This window comes from Mustela nigripes, chromosome 4 (assembly GCF_022355385.1).
Source record: "Mustela nigripes isolate SB6536 chromosome 4, MUSNIG.SB6536, whole genome shotgun sequence".
NCBI classification, from domain to species: Eukaryota; Metazoa; Chordata; class Mammalia; order Carnivora; family Mustelidae; genus Mustela; species Mustela nigripes.
This window is the reverse complement of record NC_081560.1, coordinates 165,168,154-165,189,097: the sequence shown is the minus strand read 5'-3', so window position 1 is coordinate 165,189,097 and position 20,944 is coordinate 165,168,154. Positions and strand designations below refer to the sequence as shown.

At 36.2% G+C, this 20,944-nt stretch overlaps 1 protein-coding gene across 6 annotated transcripts in view; it reads right to left on the bottom strand.

The window, feature by feature from the left end:
* BTRC (beta-transducin repeat containing E3 ubiquitin protein ligase) overlaps positions 1–20,944 on the bottom strand; it is a 185,753-nt gene that overhangs the window by 61,900 nt on the left and 102,909 nt on the right. For 4 of the 6 annotated variants that reach the window (XM_059398384.1, XM_059398388.1, XM_059398387.1 and 1 more), the window contains 2 exons: positions 19,806–19,883; positions 4,207–4,296 (listed from right to left, as the gene is read on the bottom strand). In XM_059398384.1, coding sequence (XP_059254367.1) covers positions 4,207–4,296; positions 19,806–19,883 — 168 coding nt within the window. The remainder of the gene's footprint in view (positions 1–4,206; positions 4,297–19,805; positions 19,884–20,944) is intronic. The other 2 variants (XM_059398386.1, XM_059398389.1) reach the window with 1 other exon arrangement.

Below are 20,944 nucleotides of genomic sequence, written 5' to 3'. Positions count from 1 at the left end.
CAAACACACAAACGCTTCTTTATAACAATGGTCCTTGATTATTACCTCAAAGTGAGCTGGGAAAAGTCACTTGACTAGTGTTTCTCAGACCCTCTCCATAATTCCCATTAACACTCATTAAAATCATATGAACATTTGAAAATGAAAGAAAAAAAATAGTACTTCTGAACCTTATTCCTGCCTTTTGGAAATAGCAATATGCTAATATGTAACATGTTACATTCCAGAGTTTTTCTAACCTCATTGGCCTTGATGACATGGTTAAATCTTAACATATTCTCCACAAAGCTAATGTTTAGACCTGAAAGAGAGGCCTGTGCAAAAAATGGCCCATCTGACATGCTACTTGTGGAACAGTATATTAAAGAAGCCTGTTAACATGTAGTTTAAAACTCAAAAGAAACTCTGAACAGCTGAAATGCCTTATAAATAGCACAGACCCAGAGGAAGTGCAAACGTCTGCATTGTGAATTGTAGATCTTAATTACCGACAATGGCTGATACAGCAAGTAGCACGGAAAAAAAGTGAAACAGTTGCACTGTTCATGGTTGGCAATAATTCTTCAGGAAAATATTTACTATCAATCAGTTATGAGAAAAGGGACTCTGTGCTCGTAAAACAGCACGTTGCTTCTCATACCAGGACCATTTTGCTTCAGCATAATCTGAATTTAAACAGCTTGTTTCCTGCGGATATAATTTTGGAAATAAATAAAACAAATCTTCTATCAAAATCTGGAGTGAGTGGAAAGGAACATCACATTTTTCTGTCTCAGTCAGTTGCAAACAGATTATTAGTCTCAAGTAAAAAACAGTAACAACAAACAACCACAATACAGAACATCTACAAAGGACTACTGAAGAGGTTTATTTTCCCAACATAAAGAGGCAGAACTTCTCCTACCTGGCCAGGAATCTAGGTAGATGCGTTTAAACAACTTAATTTTAATTCTGCGCATGCATGTGTAAAAACTAAATTAGGAAAAACCCGAAACCAAAATTTTTGGTAGTATTTAAATAAAGTAAGCAAAAAAGAAAATATAAATTGGTTTTCTTTACCAATTAAAAAACATCATCAAGGTTGACAATTAGGTACAATGTGATTATTGATTTTAAAGACTAAGTTGGTAGTCAATAATGACTATCCATTTAAAGCTACAATAAATACAGAGCTCATCATGCTCCAAACAAGTCTCATGAACTACAGGGCTATAATTAGTAAGAAGGAAGGCTTTGGATGAAAAGAAAAGATGTTTCTTTCTTTTTTTTTTTTTTTTTAAAGATTTTTATTTATTTATTTGACAGAGAGAAATCACAAGTAGGCAGAGAGGCAGGCAGGCAGAGAGGAAGGGAAGCAGGCCCCCTGCCGAGCAGAGAGCCCGACACGGGACTCGATCCCAGGACCCTGAGACCATGACCTGAGCCGAAGGCAGCGGCTCAGCCCACTGAGCCACCCAGGCGCCCAAAGAAAAGATGTTTCAATGCCTCCAAATATTACTTAGACTAAGTAAACACTGATAAAATGACCCAACCTTCATTTTTAGTTTTAAATCTTTTCTTAGGTCTTATTCTTCAAGTTAGAGATTCAGAAGATTATCATTAACCTCCAAATATTACTTAGACTAAGTAAACACTGATAAAATGACCCAACCTTCATTTTTAGTTTTAAATCTTTTCTTAGGTCTTATTCTTCAAGTTAGAGATTCAGAAGATTATCATTAACCTAGAGTGATTGTCTTACCACTTTGTATTGTTATCGTCTAAATAGTACAGAAGGGTCCCTCTTCATAGACCAATTATAAAACATTCATGGTAAGGTATTTCTGGCCAAGAAGAGACATATACTACATACTATAAGGTCTGAACAAAACAACTTTGCTGTTTTTCAGGTAATGACTGGTATAATGTCTTCTCTAAAACTCATAATAAACAATATTCAATAATAATAATGACTATCTCCACCAAACCAAAGTTACTCTGAATTAGCTCCTTTGAACTAGAGGACAAAAATTTGATTATCACTATATTATAGTTGCTCTCACATGGAGATGGTCAGACATTCAAGGCCACTTTGGAGTACAATCTGAATCAACAATAGACACTTGTACCAAACGAAAAGCTACTGCAGCCACATCAAGTGTAGCAGATGAAACACTTCAGTAAAGGGCTAAAGGTGAAGAGCAGGAAACAGGGACAAGCTTGCAGACCTACAAAAATAATGACAAGTCACTACCTTTCAAAGGTCAAGCAATACATGAGGCCAGTAGAAACAGCACAGAATCATGAGATACATATAACACATGTAAATAGTAAAGGGAAAATGTGTTCTCTATTCTCATGTTATTGATACCTCACTGGAGGCTGTTAAAAGAAAATTTTTTTAGCTACATGCTTTTATTTGCCATTGAACAACTGGTCATATGGCTCAAATCAGAGGCAATGAACCAGAAGCCAGGATGTGGGCCAATAAAAGGAATCAGAAAGTTAGGTGGGTTCCAATAGGAAATGAAAGAAATCATTATTAAATTAGGGTATTGAATGAAATGATGAAAGGATGTGGTGTCAGAATAATGTTACAATAAGCAAGAATGGGATGAGAAGGTCACCATCTGGGAGCAAAAGAAACAGACAGATGAGCAGCAATGAGCAAACTTATTTCCTCACCCAAGAGCATAGAAGAAATTATGCCATTGTGCCAGATGCCAGAAGATTTCTAACCATGCACCACTGAAGTAGAGGGTGGGAAAAAAACAAAACAAAACACATCGTACACACACACCAACATGACTCTATAGCTTAGAGATCCTGGCTTACAAAGTATGGAGAAAACAAAAGGAACAGATGCTCACTTGGCTAGCTCTCAATGAAACTCATTAAAATTGTCACCCTGTCCTTGGATCGGTGCTCATGCTCAGATTTTACCTTGTTTAGCCAGAAGTCACCCACTTGTGATGAAACTGAGCAACGTGGCCAAAAAGGAGAATTATTTTTAAAGGCCCAAATAATTGATACCCCATTTTAATGTACAAATGCTGGATACAAAACAGGGCCAATTAGCACTTGCTGGTTGTGACTACATGACTGAAAAACATAAATATATGTAATTTACTGTTTTCACATTTTATAGCAAATTACTAAGAAACTCTAAGAGACACTTAACTGACTCTATCTTTTTAAATTATAATTTTAAATAAACTGACATTTCTTACATGGATCATTTCTAACGATTATAGTTTGTATGATATACTTTCAGTTGGTTAAGTAGGTCCAGTGACTATGGCATATCTTAAGAAATAACCTAAAAATAATAAAAAATGTGGAGGTGTCCTTCAATTTCTGTAGCAAAGGATGGAGACTACCTGATTATCAGCTCTGACTCTAATAATAACAGTAAGTAACTGAGAGCCTTAGTGTATGATAAAATAGACTAAACTCGTTAAAGTTGGGAATGTTCTAACAGTGACAAAACCCTGAAAAGTTATTAAGGAAGTAATTTTGCATATATGCAAGGTAAAAGTCTAGAAACAGCCCATACTGGAATTTTACTTACTCCTGGAATAATCAAAATTGCTGTTACCTAAATTTAAGTCAAAGTTCCTATGAAATTAGAGATACTTGGAAGATTAGAGCCATACTTAATATAATTATTAGACCATAAGGTCTCTAACATGTGATTACTTTTGTATCTATATATATGCACGTTTTATACATGAGAAAATGTAGCTCATATGCATGATAAAACATTACCTGTCCACTCAGATCAAAATCAACAAAAGCAGTATTTCTATTATTGACCACCCAAAAATAGTAATAGCGATATAATAATTGAATTTTTCTATAGCATACTTCACAATCCTTACAATGGTCATTCTATACTTAATTACATTTAGAACCCATGAACAACAACCTTGTAAAAATAACTGTATATTTTCTTTCACAAATCTTATTTGTAATAATCCATAACCAGTGTCAAGTAACAAATGTGAGTAACAGAAGTGTGACCAGAATGCATAACCAAAAAATTCCTTTACAGCTGAAGAGATGGGAGACTCAACTTGCTGTCTGCTTTGGAAATGATACCCGCTGTACTCCTTTTTAAATATAAAATCTTATGATAATCTTTAACAACAATACTGAGTGAAGATGCTTATAAATAAAGCATTGTTATGATGTAGTATAATACTACTAATGGGTAATATTACTTACTTTGGCCACACAATTTTCAGTCTTCATAGCAGTACTTGCTAGACATACTGTTTCTTGATTTAAGCAGAGCCTGGCACAGCTGTTATATGTCTGTAAAGAGAATTTTTTAGAAACAGGTTTAAATATTAAAATGTGGTCATACACAGTTTTCAAGTTCTGTCCTATTCTCAAAATCAACACATGAAGAGACTTAAGTATAAATTCCAGATTTATGGGTACTGGAAACAAGGCAGGCAGGTAGAAGCAAAGAAAGTGAGAGCCCACAAGAGCCACTGATGAGCTCATGAACAAGTATGTAAGTAGCAGTGGTCTCTCTGTACGTATGGAAGGTGGGGGCGCTATTCAAAAATGTGCAAAGGACTTGAACAGACATTTATCCATAGAAGATATACAAATGGCCAAGAAGCACATGACAAGATGCTCAACATCACTAACCATTTCAGAAACGCAAATCAATTCCATAATGAGATTTCACTTCATACCCACTAAGATGGCTACTATTTTTTTTTAAGATTTTTATTTATTTATTTGACAGAGATCACAAGTAGGCAGAAAGGCAGGCAGAGAGAGAAGAAGGGAAGCAGGGCCCCCACTGTGCAGAGAGCCCAACGTGGGGCTCGATCCCAGGACCCTGAGATCATGACCTGAGCCGAAGGCAGAGGCTTTAAACCCACTGAGCCACCTAGGTGCCCCCAAGATGGCTGCTATTAAAAAACAGAAAACAGCAAGTGTTGGCAAGGATGTGGAGAAACTGCAACCAATGTGCACTACAGGTGGGAATGTATAAGCATACATACACTGCTGTGGAAAACAGCATGGTGGTGGTTCCTCAAAAAATTAAAATTGGAACTACCGTATGATCCAACAATATCACTTCTGGGTATATAGCCAAAAGAAATGAAAGCAGAATCTTGAAAAGGTTATTTGTATATCCATGTTCCTAGCAGCATTACTCATAACTGCCAAAACATGGAAGCAACCCAAGTGTCCAGGGACAGATGAAGGGACACAAAAAATGTGGCATATATATCAAATGGAATAGTATTGAGCCTTAAAAAGGAAAGAAATTCTGGCTTATACTATGATATGAATGAACCTTCAGGACATTATGTTAGGTGAAATAAGCCAGTCACAAAATGATAAATACTATAAGATTCCACTTATATGAAATACTTAGAGGAGACAAAATCAGAGAGCTAGAAAGTGAAATGATGGTTGCCAGAGCTAGGAGAAGAAATAGAATATTACTGTTTAATGGGTAGAGGGTTTCAGTTTTACAAAATGAGAAGAGCTTTGGGGATGGATGGTTGTGACAGTCATACAACAGTGTGAATGTACTTAATCCACTGAACTGTATATTCAAAAATGGTTAAGATGGTAAATGTTATGTTACATGTATTTTATCACAATTTAAAAAACTGGTTACACTTCATGGTAAACAAACATTATTAATTGGCCAATACAGTAAAACAATGTTTTTAAGTTTCCTTCATGTTTGTATAAATCATGATCCTCAATGTGCACGCATCAGAATCATTAGGAGGACTTGTTAAGACACAGAATGTTGGAGTGCCTGGGTGGCTCAGTAGGTTGGGCAACTGGCTTTTTGTTTTTTATTTTTTAAAGATTTTATTTCTTTATTTAAAAGACAGAGATCACAAGTAGGCAGAGAGGCAGGCAGAGAGAGAAGAGAAAGCAGGCTCCCTGCTGAGCAGAGAGCCCAATGCGGGGCTCGATCCCAGGATCCTGGGGATCACGACCTGAGCCAAAGGCAGAGGCTTTAACCCACTGAGCCACCCAGGCACCCCTGGGCAACTGATTCTTGATTTCGGCTGGAGTCATGGGATAGAGACCCACATCAGGCTCTGTGCTTGGCATGAAGTCTGCTTTGGATTCTCTCTCCCTCTGCTCCTCCCCCCACTTGCTCACTCTCTCTAAAAGTAAGTAAGTAAGTAAATAAATAAATAAATAAAATCTGAAGGGAAAAAAAAAAAAGGAAAAAACCCCCCAGTACATAAATTGTTAGGTCCTACCCCAGGATTCTGAGAATGCTTTTATAACCATTCCCTAGTTGAAGTTAATGCTCTTGGTTTAGGAACACTTTTTGAGAACTACAATGTTGGAGAACTGTATGTGTTGGAATTAAAGAGAAAAATCTTAAGACATAGGCAAGCTCTTATAAGCAACAATAGGAAAAAATCCATTTTTTAAAATTCTGAATTACAGAATAGTTGTAAAATGAGTTTCTGTATACCCTTCCCCCCAGCTTTCCCTTGTGTTAATGACTTACATAACCACAGAATGCTTATCAAAACTAAACAATTAACTTGGTACAAAATAAAGAATTTCTTCTGAATTTCACCAATTCCCACTAAGACCCTTTTTCTATTCAGGATCTAACCCAAGATGCCACACTGAATTTAGTTATCATGTCTCTTTAGTTTCCTCTAATATATTACAATTTCTCAGTCCTGTCTTTTAGGACTATGATACATCTGAAGAGTACTGATTAGTCTATATATTGTCTCTCAATCTGGCTTTGTCCCAAGTTCTCTCATGATCAGATGAAGGTTATACATTATTGGGAAGGTGAGGCACTTTTTTAACTCAGGTTGTTAAGTATTTCTAGTGATGTCAGACTTTATCGTATACCTATGGTCATGTCTGCCAAGATTCTCCACTGTAAATTTTTTATTTTTCCTTTAGGAATTACGAAATATATTGGGAGAAATATTCTGAGATGATGCAAATACTTGGATTCTACTTCAACTTCTACCTACTAATTTTAGCATCCATTGGTGGATCTTGCCTATGGTAATTTCACTGTGGTGTTCTGATGGTGATTTTTAGATTTCCTGTTTTCCTTCCACATTTATTAAATGGAATTATTTTGCTGTGAGGAAAAGCTATGATTTCTCCTATTAATTATATCAGTAATGGATGAGCTATTCATTTTGGTAATTATCATTCTTTGGAAAGATGTAGGTAAAAACATTTAAGAAAATGGAGAAAAAGTATTATCAAATTGGTTTTCCATTCAAATTAAGAAATTTATAACCACTTAACTGTTTTATTCTTACACAATTTAAGCTGAAATTATTTCAAAACATATTTTAAAGATTTTATTTATTTATTTGTCAGAGAGCGCGAGCGAGTGAGCACACAAGCAGGGAGAGTGGCAGGCAGAGGGAGGCAGAGGGAGCAGCAGAATCCCCACTGAGCAGGGAGCCTGATGCAGGACTTGATCCCAGGACTCTGGGATCATGACCTGAGCCAAAGGCAGAAGCTTAACGGACTGAGCCACCCAGGCATCCCCAAAACATATTTTAAAGGAATAAATTGGATCATCTGACCTTTGTGTATAGCAGCTATTAGTGCACGTATCTTCTGGGCTCAGGGTTCAGTACTTTTTTGCAATTACTAATACCACAAACATTATTCAGGTATAGACAACATAAAAGCTTTTAGATGAAACTTCCTATGTTTTTAAAAGACATTTATGAAGTGATTAGTATACACTGAATAACATAAAAAATGTAAGCCAGAGAGTTCAAGTTCTAATAATGCCAGATATGCTTACATGGGATTAATCCTCATAAGGTAACAATTACAAACCATAGGGAAAAATTTTAATAGTAACTACTTAAAGGCACTGGAGAATGACCTAAAGTAGTAAGAAACTGAGGGGAAGAATAGACTGACCTTCAAAGAGGAGCAACACACAGGGTAACATCCATGTTTATGTGCTCTTTCCCTGAGGGTACTCACCAATCTACTTGATGCAGGGTGACTAAAATTCAGTTAGAAAGCCCGTTTATTGGCTTGATATGCCAAAGGATGGAGCTCAGAGCTGCCACAGTGGCTGAAGATTGAGAAAGCACAGAGAACAGACCCACAGGGGAGGCTCAATTCTCCTCCAATCCACAGCTAATCCCCAAACTACATACATGAATGGGAAACTATAATGATTCCAATGGAAAGTAAGAGAAAACTGAAAGACTGGGGTAGAGACTGAAGCTGGTGCCCATGAGGGGAGACAGAATTTAGAATCTGATTCCTACTAAATTACAAGAACTTAATAGGCATCTCAAACTTGCACTGAAAACTTGGGATTATCCTGCATTGAGAGTGAACAGCAGGTCTTAGGAGTAAAGCCTCTACCTTAGTTTCATGGGAAAAATCAAAACATACCTGCCCTAACAAATGTAAACCAACACTCTGTGAAGTCACAGTGATCAGTCAGTAAGTTAATCAGGAGAAGATAAAAGAATCCAGTCTCTGCAATGAGTAATTTATAATGTCCACTATATAATCAAAAACTGCTAGCTCTAAGAAGCAGATAAATGGAACCCAGAGTCAAGAGAAAAAAGAACCAGTAGAAAATGGTCCCAAGATGATCTAGTATTGGAACCAGCTTATAAAGCTTTACAGAAGCTATAATATTCAACATCTTAAATGAAAGATACAATCACATGGATAAACAAATTTTCACCAGAAAAATGAAAACCCAAAATGAACCAAAATTCTATAACTACAAAGTATACTATCTGAAATTTTTTAAAAAAGATTTTATTTATTTATTTGAGAGACAGTGAGAGAGCATGAGCAAGGAGAAGGTCAGAGGGAGAAGGAGACTCCCCATGGAGCTGGGAGCCCGATGCAGGACTCGATGCCAGGACTTCAAGATCATGATCTGAGCTGAAGGCAGTCATCCAACCAACTGAGCTACCCAGGCGTTCCCATACTATCTGAAATTTAAAAAATTTACCAGATGGGCTTAAAAGTAGACTGGAGAGGGCAGACAAAAAGGTCAATGAACTAAAGAGAGATCAACTAAAATGATCTAATCAGAAGGATAGAATAAAAGAACAAAAATGAACAGAGGCTCAATTATCTGTGGGTAAGTGTTAATGATCTAACATAGTTGTAAACTGGAAACCCACAAGAAAAGTGAGAATGGGGCACAAGAAAAGTTATAAGAATAATGAACAAATAGTTCTCAAATTTGGTGAAAACCATTGGCTTACCGATCTGAGATCAGCAAACTCTAGGGAGATTAAATACAAAGATAACAAGAACTAGGAACAAACAGTCAGAACTGCTGATAACCAGTATCAAAGACAAAACCCTGAAAGAGCCTAAGAAAAAGGGATGCTCCATACATGGGAGCCAACAATACAAATAAAGGAAGACATAAAAAGTTTCACCATAAACAATGAAGACTAGAAGACAAGAAACAACATGATTAAAGTGCTGAAAGAAAAAAAACCCCACAGGTTTCTTACTATAAGAACAAATAATCATAAATATGAAAAGGGAGAGATCTAGAATAAACTCTGTGGTACTGAATTAGAACTGCAGATACAAAAAAGAATTCATGGTTTTCAAAATATATCAATATAGATGTAAAATATAAGTTAACGCTTCAAACTTGGCTTCTAAATACCATTTTACACTGAAAGGAACCATAACTCTCTGGAGATACAAAGATTCCAGGATTGCACAGGGAAAATACAAGATAAACGTGGAGATACACAGGGAATGAAAGGTATGTCACAGGGGCACATGTCAAAGGGGCTTTTGTTAGCCCAATACAGAATAATCTGGATATTAAAATAAAAAATATGAACAGTTTATAATCTGTTGGATAAAAGAGGATACATTTTGGGACACCTGGTTGGCTCAGTTGTTAAGCAGCTGCCTTTGGCTCAGGTCATGATCCCAAGGTCCCCGGATTGAGCCCTACATCTGGCTCCCTGTTCAGCAGGAAGCCTGCTTCTCCCTCTTCAACTCCCCTTGCTTGTGTTCCCTCTCTTGCTGTTTCTCTCCCTGTGTCAAATAAATAAACAAAATCTCAAAAATTAACTAAGTAAAATAAAATAAAATAGGGTACATTTCTTGAAAGACCCAAATTACAAAACTGACATGATAAGAAAAAGACAACCTGAATAGCTCTGTATCTATTAAAGAAACTGAAATTGTAAGTGAAAATTATTCCACATAAATTAAAAAACAAAATCTTCTCCAAAAAGAAAACTTCTGGCCCAGATGGTTTCACTGGTGAATTCCATTAAATATCAGTGAAGAAATAACACCAGGACCATACACAAACACTTCTAGGAAATAGAGGAGGAGAGGAAAACTTCTCATCTCATTTTATGAGGGCAGCATAACCCTGACACCAAAACCTGACAAAGACATTAGAAAGAAAACTACAGGGGTGCCTGGGTGCTCAGCTGGTTAAGTGTCCAGCTCTTGATCTCAGGTCAGGTCTTGATCTCAGGGTTGTGAGTTCAAACTCCACACTGGGCTCCATGCTGTGTGTGGAGCCTGAAGGAAGGAAGGAAGGGAAGGAGGAAGGGAGGAAGGGAGGGAAAAAAAGGAAAGGAGGGAGAGAAGATGGAAGGAGGGAAAGGAGGAAGTGGGGGGGGGGGAGGAAGGAAGGAAGGAAGGAAACTATAGACCTATATACCCCATGAATACAGACGCAAAAATTCTTAATAAAGTCAATTAATGTAATTATCCATATTAACAGAGCAAGTATGGAGGGAAGCATTTGACAAAATTAAACACTCACTCATAATGACAATAACAATAAAACAAAATCTCAGCAAGCTAGAAATAACAGGGAACTTTCTTAATCCCATAAAGGACATCTAAAAAAATTTCAACTAACATCATACTTAGTGACAAAAGACCAAACACAGTCCCTCTGAGACTGGGAACAAGGCAAAGATGCTCCCTTATCACATCTATTCAAAATTATATCAGAGGCCATTGTCATTGAAATAAGCAAAAAAAAAGGAAACAAAAGGCAAATAACTTGCAAAGGAAGAAATAAAATTGTCTTTATTCACAAATGACAGGAAAGAGGGTCAAGAATAAAAAACCAAATGAAAAAATTTATACTAACATTAAAAAACATTAAATAGAAATAAATCTGTGTAAGAAATGTATACTGAAAACCAAGAAATATTGCTTAGAAAAATTTAAAAAGACAAAATTAAATGGAGACATATACTATGTTTATAGACTGGAAGATTCAATATTATTGAGAGGCTAATTCTACTGAAATGAATACATGAGAGAGAGAGAAAGAGAGAGAGAGTGTGTGTATGTGTATGTGTCCCAGTATATATTTAAAATCCAAATCAAAACCCTGCAGACTTCTTAAAAGAAATTGCTAATGATTCTAAAATTTATACAGAAATGTATCTGTGATAACCAAAACAATATTAAAATTAAGGATATTAAAGACTCACACTACTTGATTCAGACTTACTAAAGCTGTAATGATCAAGAGCTTAGTATTCGGTGCCTTATTTACAAACAATAAAGGAGAATACACTACTGATGCACACTTCTAAAAAAAGAGGACTTGAGCTTGCCTTCTGTTGAATCTAAAGCAAGGGTTGGTCAGTGCCTCAGCTTCTGGTACCCTTTGCTCTGCATCTACCAGCAGCCTCTTCTCCAGGACTTCAGAAATAGACTATACTTGTACAGCCAAGGAATTTTTGACAAAAGCACTCATGTAATTCAATGGGGGAAAGGAAAAGTCTTCAACAATGGTATCAAAACAACTGAATAAAAAAGCATGGGGAAAATAATGAACAGCACACATAAGCCTTAATTTGAGATGGATCACAGAATTAAGAGTAAAAGCTAAAACTTACAAATCCTCTAGAAGAAAATTTAGAGTATCTGTACAATCATGAGGTAAGGATTAATAGACTGGGCTTCATTCAAATATGAGAAACTTCTCAACAAAACACACCATGAATAAATAGGCAAGCTTGTGAGAAAATATTCAGAACACATATCTCACAAAGAGCCAATATCATGAGTTCTAGAACTCAGTAAGACAGACAACACAAGTTTTTTTAAATGACAAAAAACTTAAATGGATTACTTCACAAAAGACAACATCCAAATAAGCACATCAAGAAGTATTCAACACATACTCACCAAAAAAACTTTATATTAGAACATCCATAGCAACTACATTTATAAAAATGCACATCAAGAAGTATTCAACACATACTCACCAAAAAAACTTTATATTAGAACATCCATAGCAACTACATTTATAAAAATGCAAGTAGCGGGCACCTGGGTGGCTCACTGGGTTAAGCCTCTGCCTTTGGCTCAGGTCATGATTTCAGGGTCCTGGGATTGAGGCCCGAATCGGGCTCTCTGCTCGGCGGGGAGCCTGCCTCCACCTCTCTCTCTCTCTGCCTGCCTCTCTGCCTACTTGTGATCTTTCTCTCTGCCAAATAAATAAATAAAAACTTAAAAAAAAAAATGCAAGTAGCTTAGGTATCCACCAAAAGAATGGAAAAAAAACTACAGTGTATTTATTCAACAAAATATAAAATAAAAGGGAATATACTACTGATATACACAGTAGTATCTATATAATATTCCCCTGGTGTCTTATACTATAAGTCAGACCACCAAAATCTATGATTCTAACACATGAAATTTTAGAAAAAGTGAAACTAACCTATGAGAGTATGTTGATTGATGTTTGGCTCATGGGCAATGGGAAAACTGGCTGGAAGGAGACCAAGGATATTTTCTCGGGTAATGAAAATGTTCTACAGCTTGATAAAGGTGTGGTTACACAGGCAGACAGACTTATATTTTCATTGACTTATATTATACAACTAGTATCTACGCAGTTCACTGTATGAAAAATTTACTCCAATAAAAACATAAAGGTATAGAGTTAATATTTTGGGGTAAAATGAACTAAAGTTTTGCCTAGTTAATTAATAAAAATATTATGCTATTTTCTGGGGGAAAAAATAGTCCTGGCAGGTTAGGAAACTAATTTGTTTCCCTCCAAAATTCCTTTTCTCTCAGAATTGAGTATAAGACACCAGGGGAATATTATATAGATTTAGGAAACCAGTTCTAGACCTGCCAGAGCTTTTAGAGTAAGAGTACATAAGCTTTAATTTCTAGCCATCCCATCTGTAAAATGGGTATACAATCTTGCCTACTCCCCAAGGAAGTCACACAGATTAGTAAATTACAACTTGGTACAGTCCTAAGATCACTCTGGAATAAAAAGGCTAAAAAATTCAGTATTCTTACATTCAATATTTTACTATTATAAGACTCCTTCCAGGCTAAAATTAAACTAGTGAGTATAACTGCCACTGGCAAGATAGGCCCTGTCCCCATGCAATATTTGAAAAGGTAGCTTACATTGCTGAACCAGAAGAAGAGAGTTTTGCGTTGGAGTACTTTAATACATTTTTATATTGCATATAAAGCACATAAGCATAAACCAGGAAGATGCCTTGCTGAAAACTACCTTCTTTGTGAAAGCAGGCTGTAATTCTGAACAAGTTTTCAATTTTCACAGTGCTGCTAGGGTAAAACATTTTAAAGAGTTTAATTTTTTACAATGGATTCAATGACATAGGATTATCTAACAAAGTAATGGCTAATCAATAGAAGGTTTAGTTGTCAGGTGAAACATATAACACACTAAAAGGGATTGATTGCCAGACTTCTCCTTATTTACTAGAAGGTATATATTTAAAATGACACAAACTTGTTACCAAGCTGCATTTCTTTTAACCTTGCAAAAAGCTGCTTAAGAAATCTGTTCAGCAGCCCTATAGCAAAACAAGATATAGTATAATGAAAATGGCTAGTGATTGGGGGGCAGGAAGCGGGGGAGAGGGGGAGACAGGGACCTTCAGATATATGGTCACATCAAATCAAGTCCCCAGCAAGAATATGGGATAGAAAAACCAAACTACAAGGCAACATCTAGGGAAGCTGGAACTGGGCTTTAAAAACGCCACACTGATGCTACACAACCTCGTTCAATGGATGCAATGCTATATCTGTTCTCATTCCAAGTTACTCTTAGGGCAGATTTTAAAAAGACTCATACAGAAGGGCACAATAGGCTCCCCCCCCCCGCCATCTTTTTGTTTTTCTTAAAATGGTACATCCACATTAAGCACTGAACACAAAAAGAATTGGGTCCATATGGACTTCGACCAGCATATAAGCTGTTTCCTTTATAATTTATTCACAATATCTCAAGTCTCTATATGAAAATACACTATTTTATGGTCATTGCAACCCGGGAGTTCAATAATATTTTTTTCTACTAAGTCAGTGATTACACAATTTATCAAAGAATGATTATGCTGAAATAAAAATAAAACAAAACACCAACCCCCTATACAGTCTTCCTTCCTCAAAGTAATTTTAAGAAAGCCTGTTATTAAATTGCTTCTTTTTGAAGAAGGGTTTTTGTAGCTAGACACAAATTGCCAAACCATGTTTTTTTAAAAAAGTTTATTAGACTCTAAAGGATTCAGCCGAAGTGGGAAGTTAAATAAACAAATCACTTCATCAGACTTGGAAAGATCACTTTTGTCTTACTTAAGAGACCTACATTAATTACCTTTAAGGTCTTTTACATGGACTATTTAAAATAAATACAATTTATTTATTTATTTCAAATTAGGTGCTTCTTCCAAAGTATTAAATAATGTCTACAAATGCAAAAGCATTTTTATAAATAGGTAATTAAAACAGATGACTAAAATTAAGTCAAGCTGCAAAACATTACCCAGGATGCACTGTGATTTATTTATTTATTTTTTTTTAATAAACATCTCAGGCAATTTTTTCCATCCAAAGCCCAAAACACTTTGGGGGCGGGGGGAGAGATAGGAAGTTTAATGGGGGGAAAAAACACACATATATAATGAAATAATGCCAAACCCCAAACTAAAGTATTTACAAGATAGTCCCTTAAGCATAGTTTGTCATATTGCAATTACACCTTGCCTACTGCCAAGTCAAAGTGCTTACTATTGCCACTAGAGGGAGAAATGTCTTAACACAAAGCAACAGCAGATAGGGAATGGGTTTTCTTGAGCAATTATCAGAACAAAGCTCCCCTGGCTGTGTGTACCTTCTAATTACTCAATACAATTAAAATGACTAACCTAAAACAAATAGAAAAAAAAAAAAAACCTTGCCTGGCTAATATCAGGGACTTCATTAAACCTTTCCCCTCATCAATCAAATCAGAAAGAAGGGAATGTCATCATATACAAACATTATAGAGCTATTAAAGGAAGTAAATTCAGTGAGTTTCTTTCTTTCTTTTTTTTTTCTAAAGGAAGAAAAGAAGTGGCTCTCTTGAAAAAAGAAATGTCGTGGTATTTACCCATCTGGATGCTGCCTAAAAACAAATTGTCCTCCAAAGAGCAGAAATACAGTATGTTTTCTCTCAGTTCACTGGCTTATGAATGACTTTTTGTTGTTGTTGTTGTTGTTGTTTTGTTAATACACACTATAATGTCATTTTCTGTATCAGTGATGTGCTTTTTCCTCCTACTCATCCAACTGTATAAAGGAGCTATGCCAATCAGACCTCCATGCTTATATGGGGCTGTTTAAGTTCTTCACTGCTGTTTTTTATGGATCTAGTTTAAGGTAATGTTTAGAACAACACGGGAATTTAGGGGCATGGGGGTAGGAAAGGAAAATATCTACTTATTCCTTCTGAAAGGCTTATGTAGTTCCCTTTATAAGGCCCAGTCATTAACAGAAGATGACAACAGAGTCATTTTTCTTTCAGCTGACAATTGTGACATTTTTCCAGCAGCGTGCAAGGTGTTGAAAACCTGGCAGCTGTTACCTCCTGGGATGAAGATACTTTTTTATCCTCCCTTGACAGTTTAACTCAGTGGGTCAGCACCTTTAAAGACTGCAAAGTATCCTTGAAGAGGATGGGAGCTTGAATTACTGCTCCCTCCCTAATCAATGTAAACCCTCACTGCAGGTGAAGTCTCCATCTATAGAGGTGCATGGGTGAGGAAAATGTAATGCCCTGAGCCAGATGGTTTTTATCTTGTTTTTAAAGAATAAAGGAACAAGCTAACAAGGGAGACAGCTACTTTGTTAGCTTCTTGGCCTCTCTCATGGCTTTGCATCCCCAGGGTTCCAGCTACACAAGAGAAAGAATACAGAAAAACGTAAACACTTAAAGAAATATAACTAGAGGGCTGGCATCATGCTGCTTTCAAAGAGTTGAGAGAGCTCTACTCAATGCTTTATTTATCACTGCCCACGTTCTCAGGATGGTAAGTGGACACATACACAAAGGGAATGGGGGATGGGGAAGGATTAGACAGAGGTCACAATTTACTCAATTACAGAGAAAGGCAGGGCTGACAGATCCTATTAGCACCAATGTGAAGCAAAGAAGAAGTTGCATGTTGTAAGGCTACATTTTCAAAAAGTAATGAGTACTTTTGTGTATCCTCCCAGGCCTTTGCCCTTGTTTGCAGATATGAATAAAAGCACTGAAAACAGTTGCTATGGTTTCCTTGGCTTCACGTTTTAGGAACAAAAGTAGAAAGAAAATTGGAGCCACTGTACATTCTTTAAACAGAAGTTCACACTTTACTTAATGTGGAGAGGTAAGGAGATTATTCCCAAATTCAGAACCTTAAAAAGATACACTGTTCTCTTTCCCCACCAACTTTCCCGCCTTCTGATACTGGAAATTAAATGGAAAAATGGGTATACAAAATGGCTTGGTGACACTGAGAGTAGTCACCAATTCTCCTGACTTTCTCCTTCAATATTTTCTTTTTCTGCTAACGTCTTTGTCAGGTTTTGGAATTATGGTTACAGTGGCCTCATAATACAGTCAGGAAGAGTTCTTTCCTTCTCTGTTTTCTGAGTTTGTACAAGAGTGAGCTATTTATTCCTCAAATGTCTGATAGAATTCACTGGTGAAACCATTTGGGGGCCTTTTGATAATGTGATTTCTTTACTAGACATCAGCCTATTCAAATTTGTTTCACCTTGCATTGGTTTCAGTAAGTTGTATTTTTCAAGGAATGTGTCCATTTCATCTAAGTTGCCAAAACTGTGGTTTAAAGTTATTTATAATATCCCCTCATTATCCTTTAAATGTCTGTAAGAATTGTAGTGATGACCCTTTTTTCAGCTCTTCCAAATTTTTAAATAACTCAAAGTTACCAGGCAGTGGTCATAGTCTATCATCACCTGCGAACTGTATTTTAGAACAATATACATGAACTATAAAATCAGTTTAAAACAATACTAAACTTGTTAGAATTTAACTGAGCATTTTCAAATCAATAGTGAAAGAGTTCCTTGAAATCCCATTAGAAATATCTGCAAAAGAATCTCAAGGGATTGGCCTACATGATGCAAATCCTACTTACATCAACACTAGGTAAAAGGCAGCCTTGACATCTTTTTATCTGTATTAACTTGACTAAAGTGTGTGGGGGGGGAGGAGCAAATGGCACTTCATTATTGTCATGCAACAGAGAAAAGAGGGAGTTTAAACAGCTTATATATTATGTTCTACACTAAAAAAAATCAGCAGTGGGGTAATCAAGTTCAGGGCAGTCCTAGACAGCTGCCCTGTGACCCGCTTCTATTGACCCCTGCTATTCATCACTCTTCCCTAAGATTGAGAGGGCAAGCTCCTAGGGAGTGACCACCACAATAGACAGACACAAGCCAACAGTAATCTGGTTCGAGCAAAAAACCAGATGGCACTGCAATAAATTTACAAATCTGCATTCATAGGGCTGTTAAAACACCCAGAAGCTAAAAGATTCAGAGGGCCCCAGGAGGATCTCCTACTTCCCTGTTTCTAAAGGCCATTTCTCTTTCCAAGAACACTGAGTTCATGCTCTTCATAAAGAGAATAGAGATAAAACCCTTTACAAAGAGAGGAGGGGAAAAAGCCTCATGACCTAATTAATCTCCAGAGCTTGGATCTCAACACTGAATGACAGATATTAGAAAAATCATTTTGGAGCACTAGGAGGAAAGACAAAAACAAAAACAAAATGGTTGTTATATTAAAGTGGAGAGGGTGAAGCAAATCTGCTAAAAAGCAATGAAAAAGCCACAGCGTATCTCTTTCAAACACTGCACACAACGGATCTTGCAAGTAGAAAATGATTCAATAATGTATGCATTTATTTTTAAAATGAATCAGATTAGTCCCATGTGTGACCTGCTGGTCCATCTGTATGTGCTGGACTTAATAGGCACGATTCTCTCTCTTGCTTCAGTTTGAAGTATGAGAGAGATAAATTTAGTTTAATTTTCAACAGATCAGCCTATCCATTTTCCAAATGGACCATCTGGATCAGCCTATTAAAATTAATTTATAACTTTGCAGAGTGAAAATTCGTTTGTTAGCTTAAATAAAGTTGCCAAAACTTTTTGTAGTGTCATTGTTTTCTGACAGTTATTTCTGTAGAGTGGGGAGAGACTTTCTCCCTCTAAATTTATCTTACTCAATACTGTTCTATTTATTTAGATTTAGATTATCAGCTGTTTGTCTCCAAATAGTTAAAGCTGTAACTCCATAGTATCAATTACTAATCATTCAGGTTTTTTATAAAAGCTTCCTGAATGGATTCATTTCTACTTACTAAACAATTATTTTTATCAAAAAGGAAAAGTGCCCATCCCCAAATTTTTACTATAGTAAATAAAAAATGAGTGTATCACAGTTTCAAGTACTTTTTCCCTATGTTAACACTGTTATACAAACTTGGAATCAGAAGGCAGAAGTAGAAACGCTTGAGCAACATTGAGGTCTGGGTTTTAAATCACTGACGAGCTAATAAGCAAGTCACCCAACCTCCCTAAGTCTCCATTTTCTTCATCTATAAATCGGAGGCCCTATCTACCAACTCTGTAGGGTGAATGTGAGGATGGAATGAAACAAATACCAGGTTTGCGGTGGACACTAGACAAATATCAGACCTCTTTTCTTTCTTCCTAAGAATAGTACCGTAAGTGGAAGTAAACTGAAAATATTTTGGGTACTGCTGGTGCTCATCTTATCCAACCTTACACTGAAAGTGAAGAGGTCGTATACCTAATTCTCTGGCAACACTCTAGTGAACTTGTTTTTGTTGCTATTGGGGACAAAAGATGTTAGAGATTGCTGCAGGCAGTGAGAAGAGCAAATTTTTTAAGCAAATGTTTCTGGACATTTTAACTTTAAAAAAGGGCACCATGGAATTAACTTTCAAAGCAAAATGTGTTATCTTTGGGGAGTGGGGTACAGAGGGGAGAAATTTTTTTTTACAGTTATCATCATCAATAATGGCCTTTACTTTTAGAAAAAGCAAACAAATACTGCTCAGACTAAAAGGGGCTAACTTCACTAGAGGCAGAACCCTTTTGATTGTTAATTTTTAAAAAATGTGTTAAGAATCTCAAAGGAAAGAAAGTTTAAAGCCAACTATTCTACCACCTGCACTTAAGGAGCATTTCAAGTTATTTTTCCTGAATAAGAAAACTTCTCTTTGGTGTTGTTTTCCCTAAACATAAGCAATCAACCTTTCTTCTACTTGTACACCTACGATATTTTTAAAAGACTGGAAAAACAATGTTATCTGATTGAAATTGGTGGCTACAGCCACCTTAACTTCAGAGTACTCTTAATTTAAGGTCCAGTGCTTAACGAATGGCAAATTGAGGGTTTCCTGTCTTTTCTTCTGTTGGTGGTAGCTTTTTATTTTAAGACAGACTGAATTTCATACCTGTCTAAGTGAATTCTTCTCTGGTATTATCTTCCTAGGGGGTTCGCCATTATTACAGTCTTCTCTCTCTGAGGAATTCTGTGAAAGAAAGTAAGCTTTAATTCAGTTCTCATTATCTTCAATCTTATTCTGTGGGAGTAAACTGAATTACATTTCTAATTCTGTAAGCTAGAATACCATGTATATTTATGCATTTATTCACTTGAAGATTTATATACATACAGACATACACTTACATAAAGGAAAACATATGCCCATGTATATAAATAAATTTAAGTAGGGACCTAGGTGGAAAGTATTTCATCTATTTTTAAGCACTGCCCGGCAGATCACAGTCATTAGGAATCTAGTTTATTGGTCTTTGAAAATGCAGGTGACACTGGACACGAGAAAGCTCCAGTTTATACTTAGCTGGTATTAACTTAAACCATGATTATTACCTTCTATTTTACATAATTAGCTTTAAACTATAGTAAATGTTTGGTCACTAGAAATTCTCAAAGTCTGGATCCTAAAATAAATAGTTCCTTCTCTTTGTCCTCTTCTCCGATTTTTCTTTTATTAAAAATAATATAGTACTTAGCTCAAAACAACATCATTTCATCAATGGTTTAAAATTACAGTCCGGGATGCCTGGGTGGCTCAGTGGGTTAAGGCCTCTGCCTTGGGCTAAGGTCATGATCCCAGGGTCCTGGGATTGAGCCCCTCATCAGGCTCTCTGCTCAGCAGGGAGACTTCCTCCCCACTCCCCTCTGCCTGCCTCTCTGCCTACTTGGGATCTCTGTCTGTCAAATATATAAATAAATAAAATCTTTAAAAAATAAAATAAAATTACAGTCCATTCTTGCCACTATCACCTCAAACAGCAGCTAGAAGACCATAAATGTCAATGGGATTTTTAAATATTTAAGAACAGAGGAAAAAAAAAAAACCAATCCAATTGAAAGCAAGTTCAGAATTCTAAGTATCAACAGAGTAATAAAATAGCAACCCATGGGATGAGAGTAAATATCTGCAAATCATGTATCTGATGAAGGATTAACATCTAGAATATATAAGGGCGCCTGGGTAGATCAGTTGGTTAAGCACCTGACTTTTTTTTTTTTTAATTTTTAAAAATTTATTTATTTATGTGATAG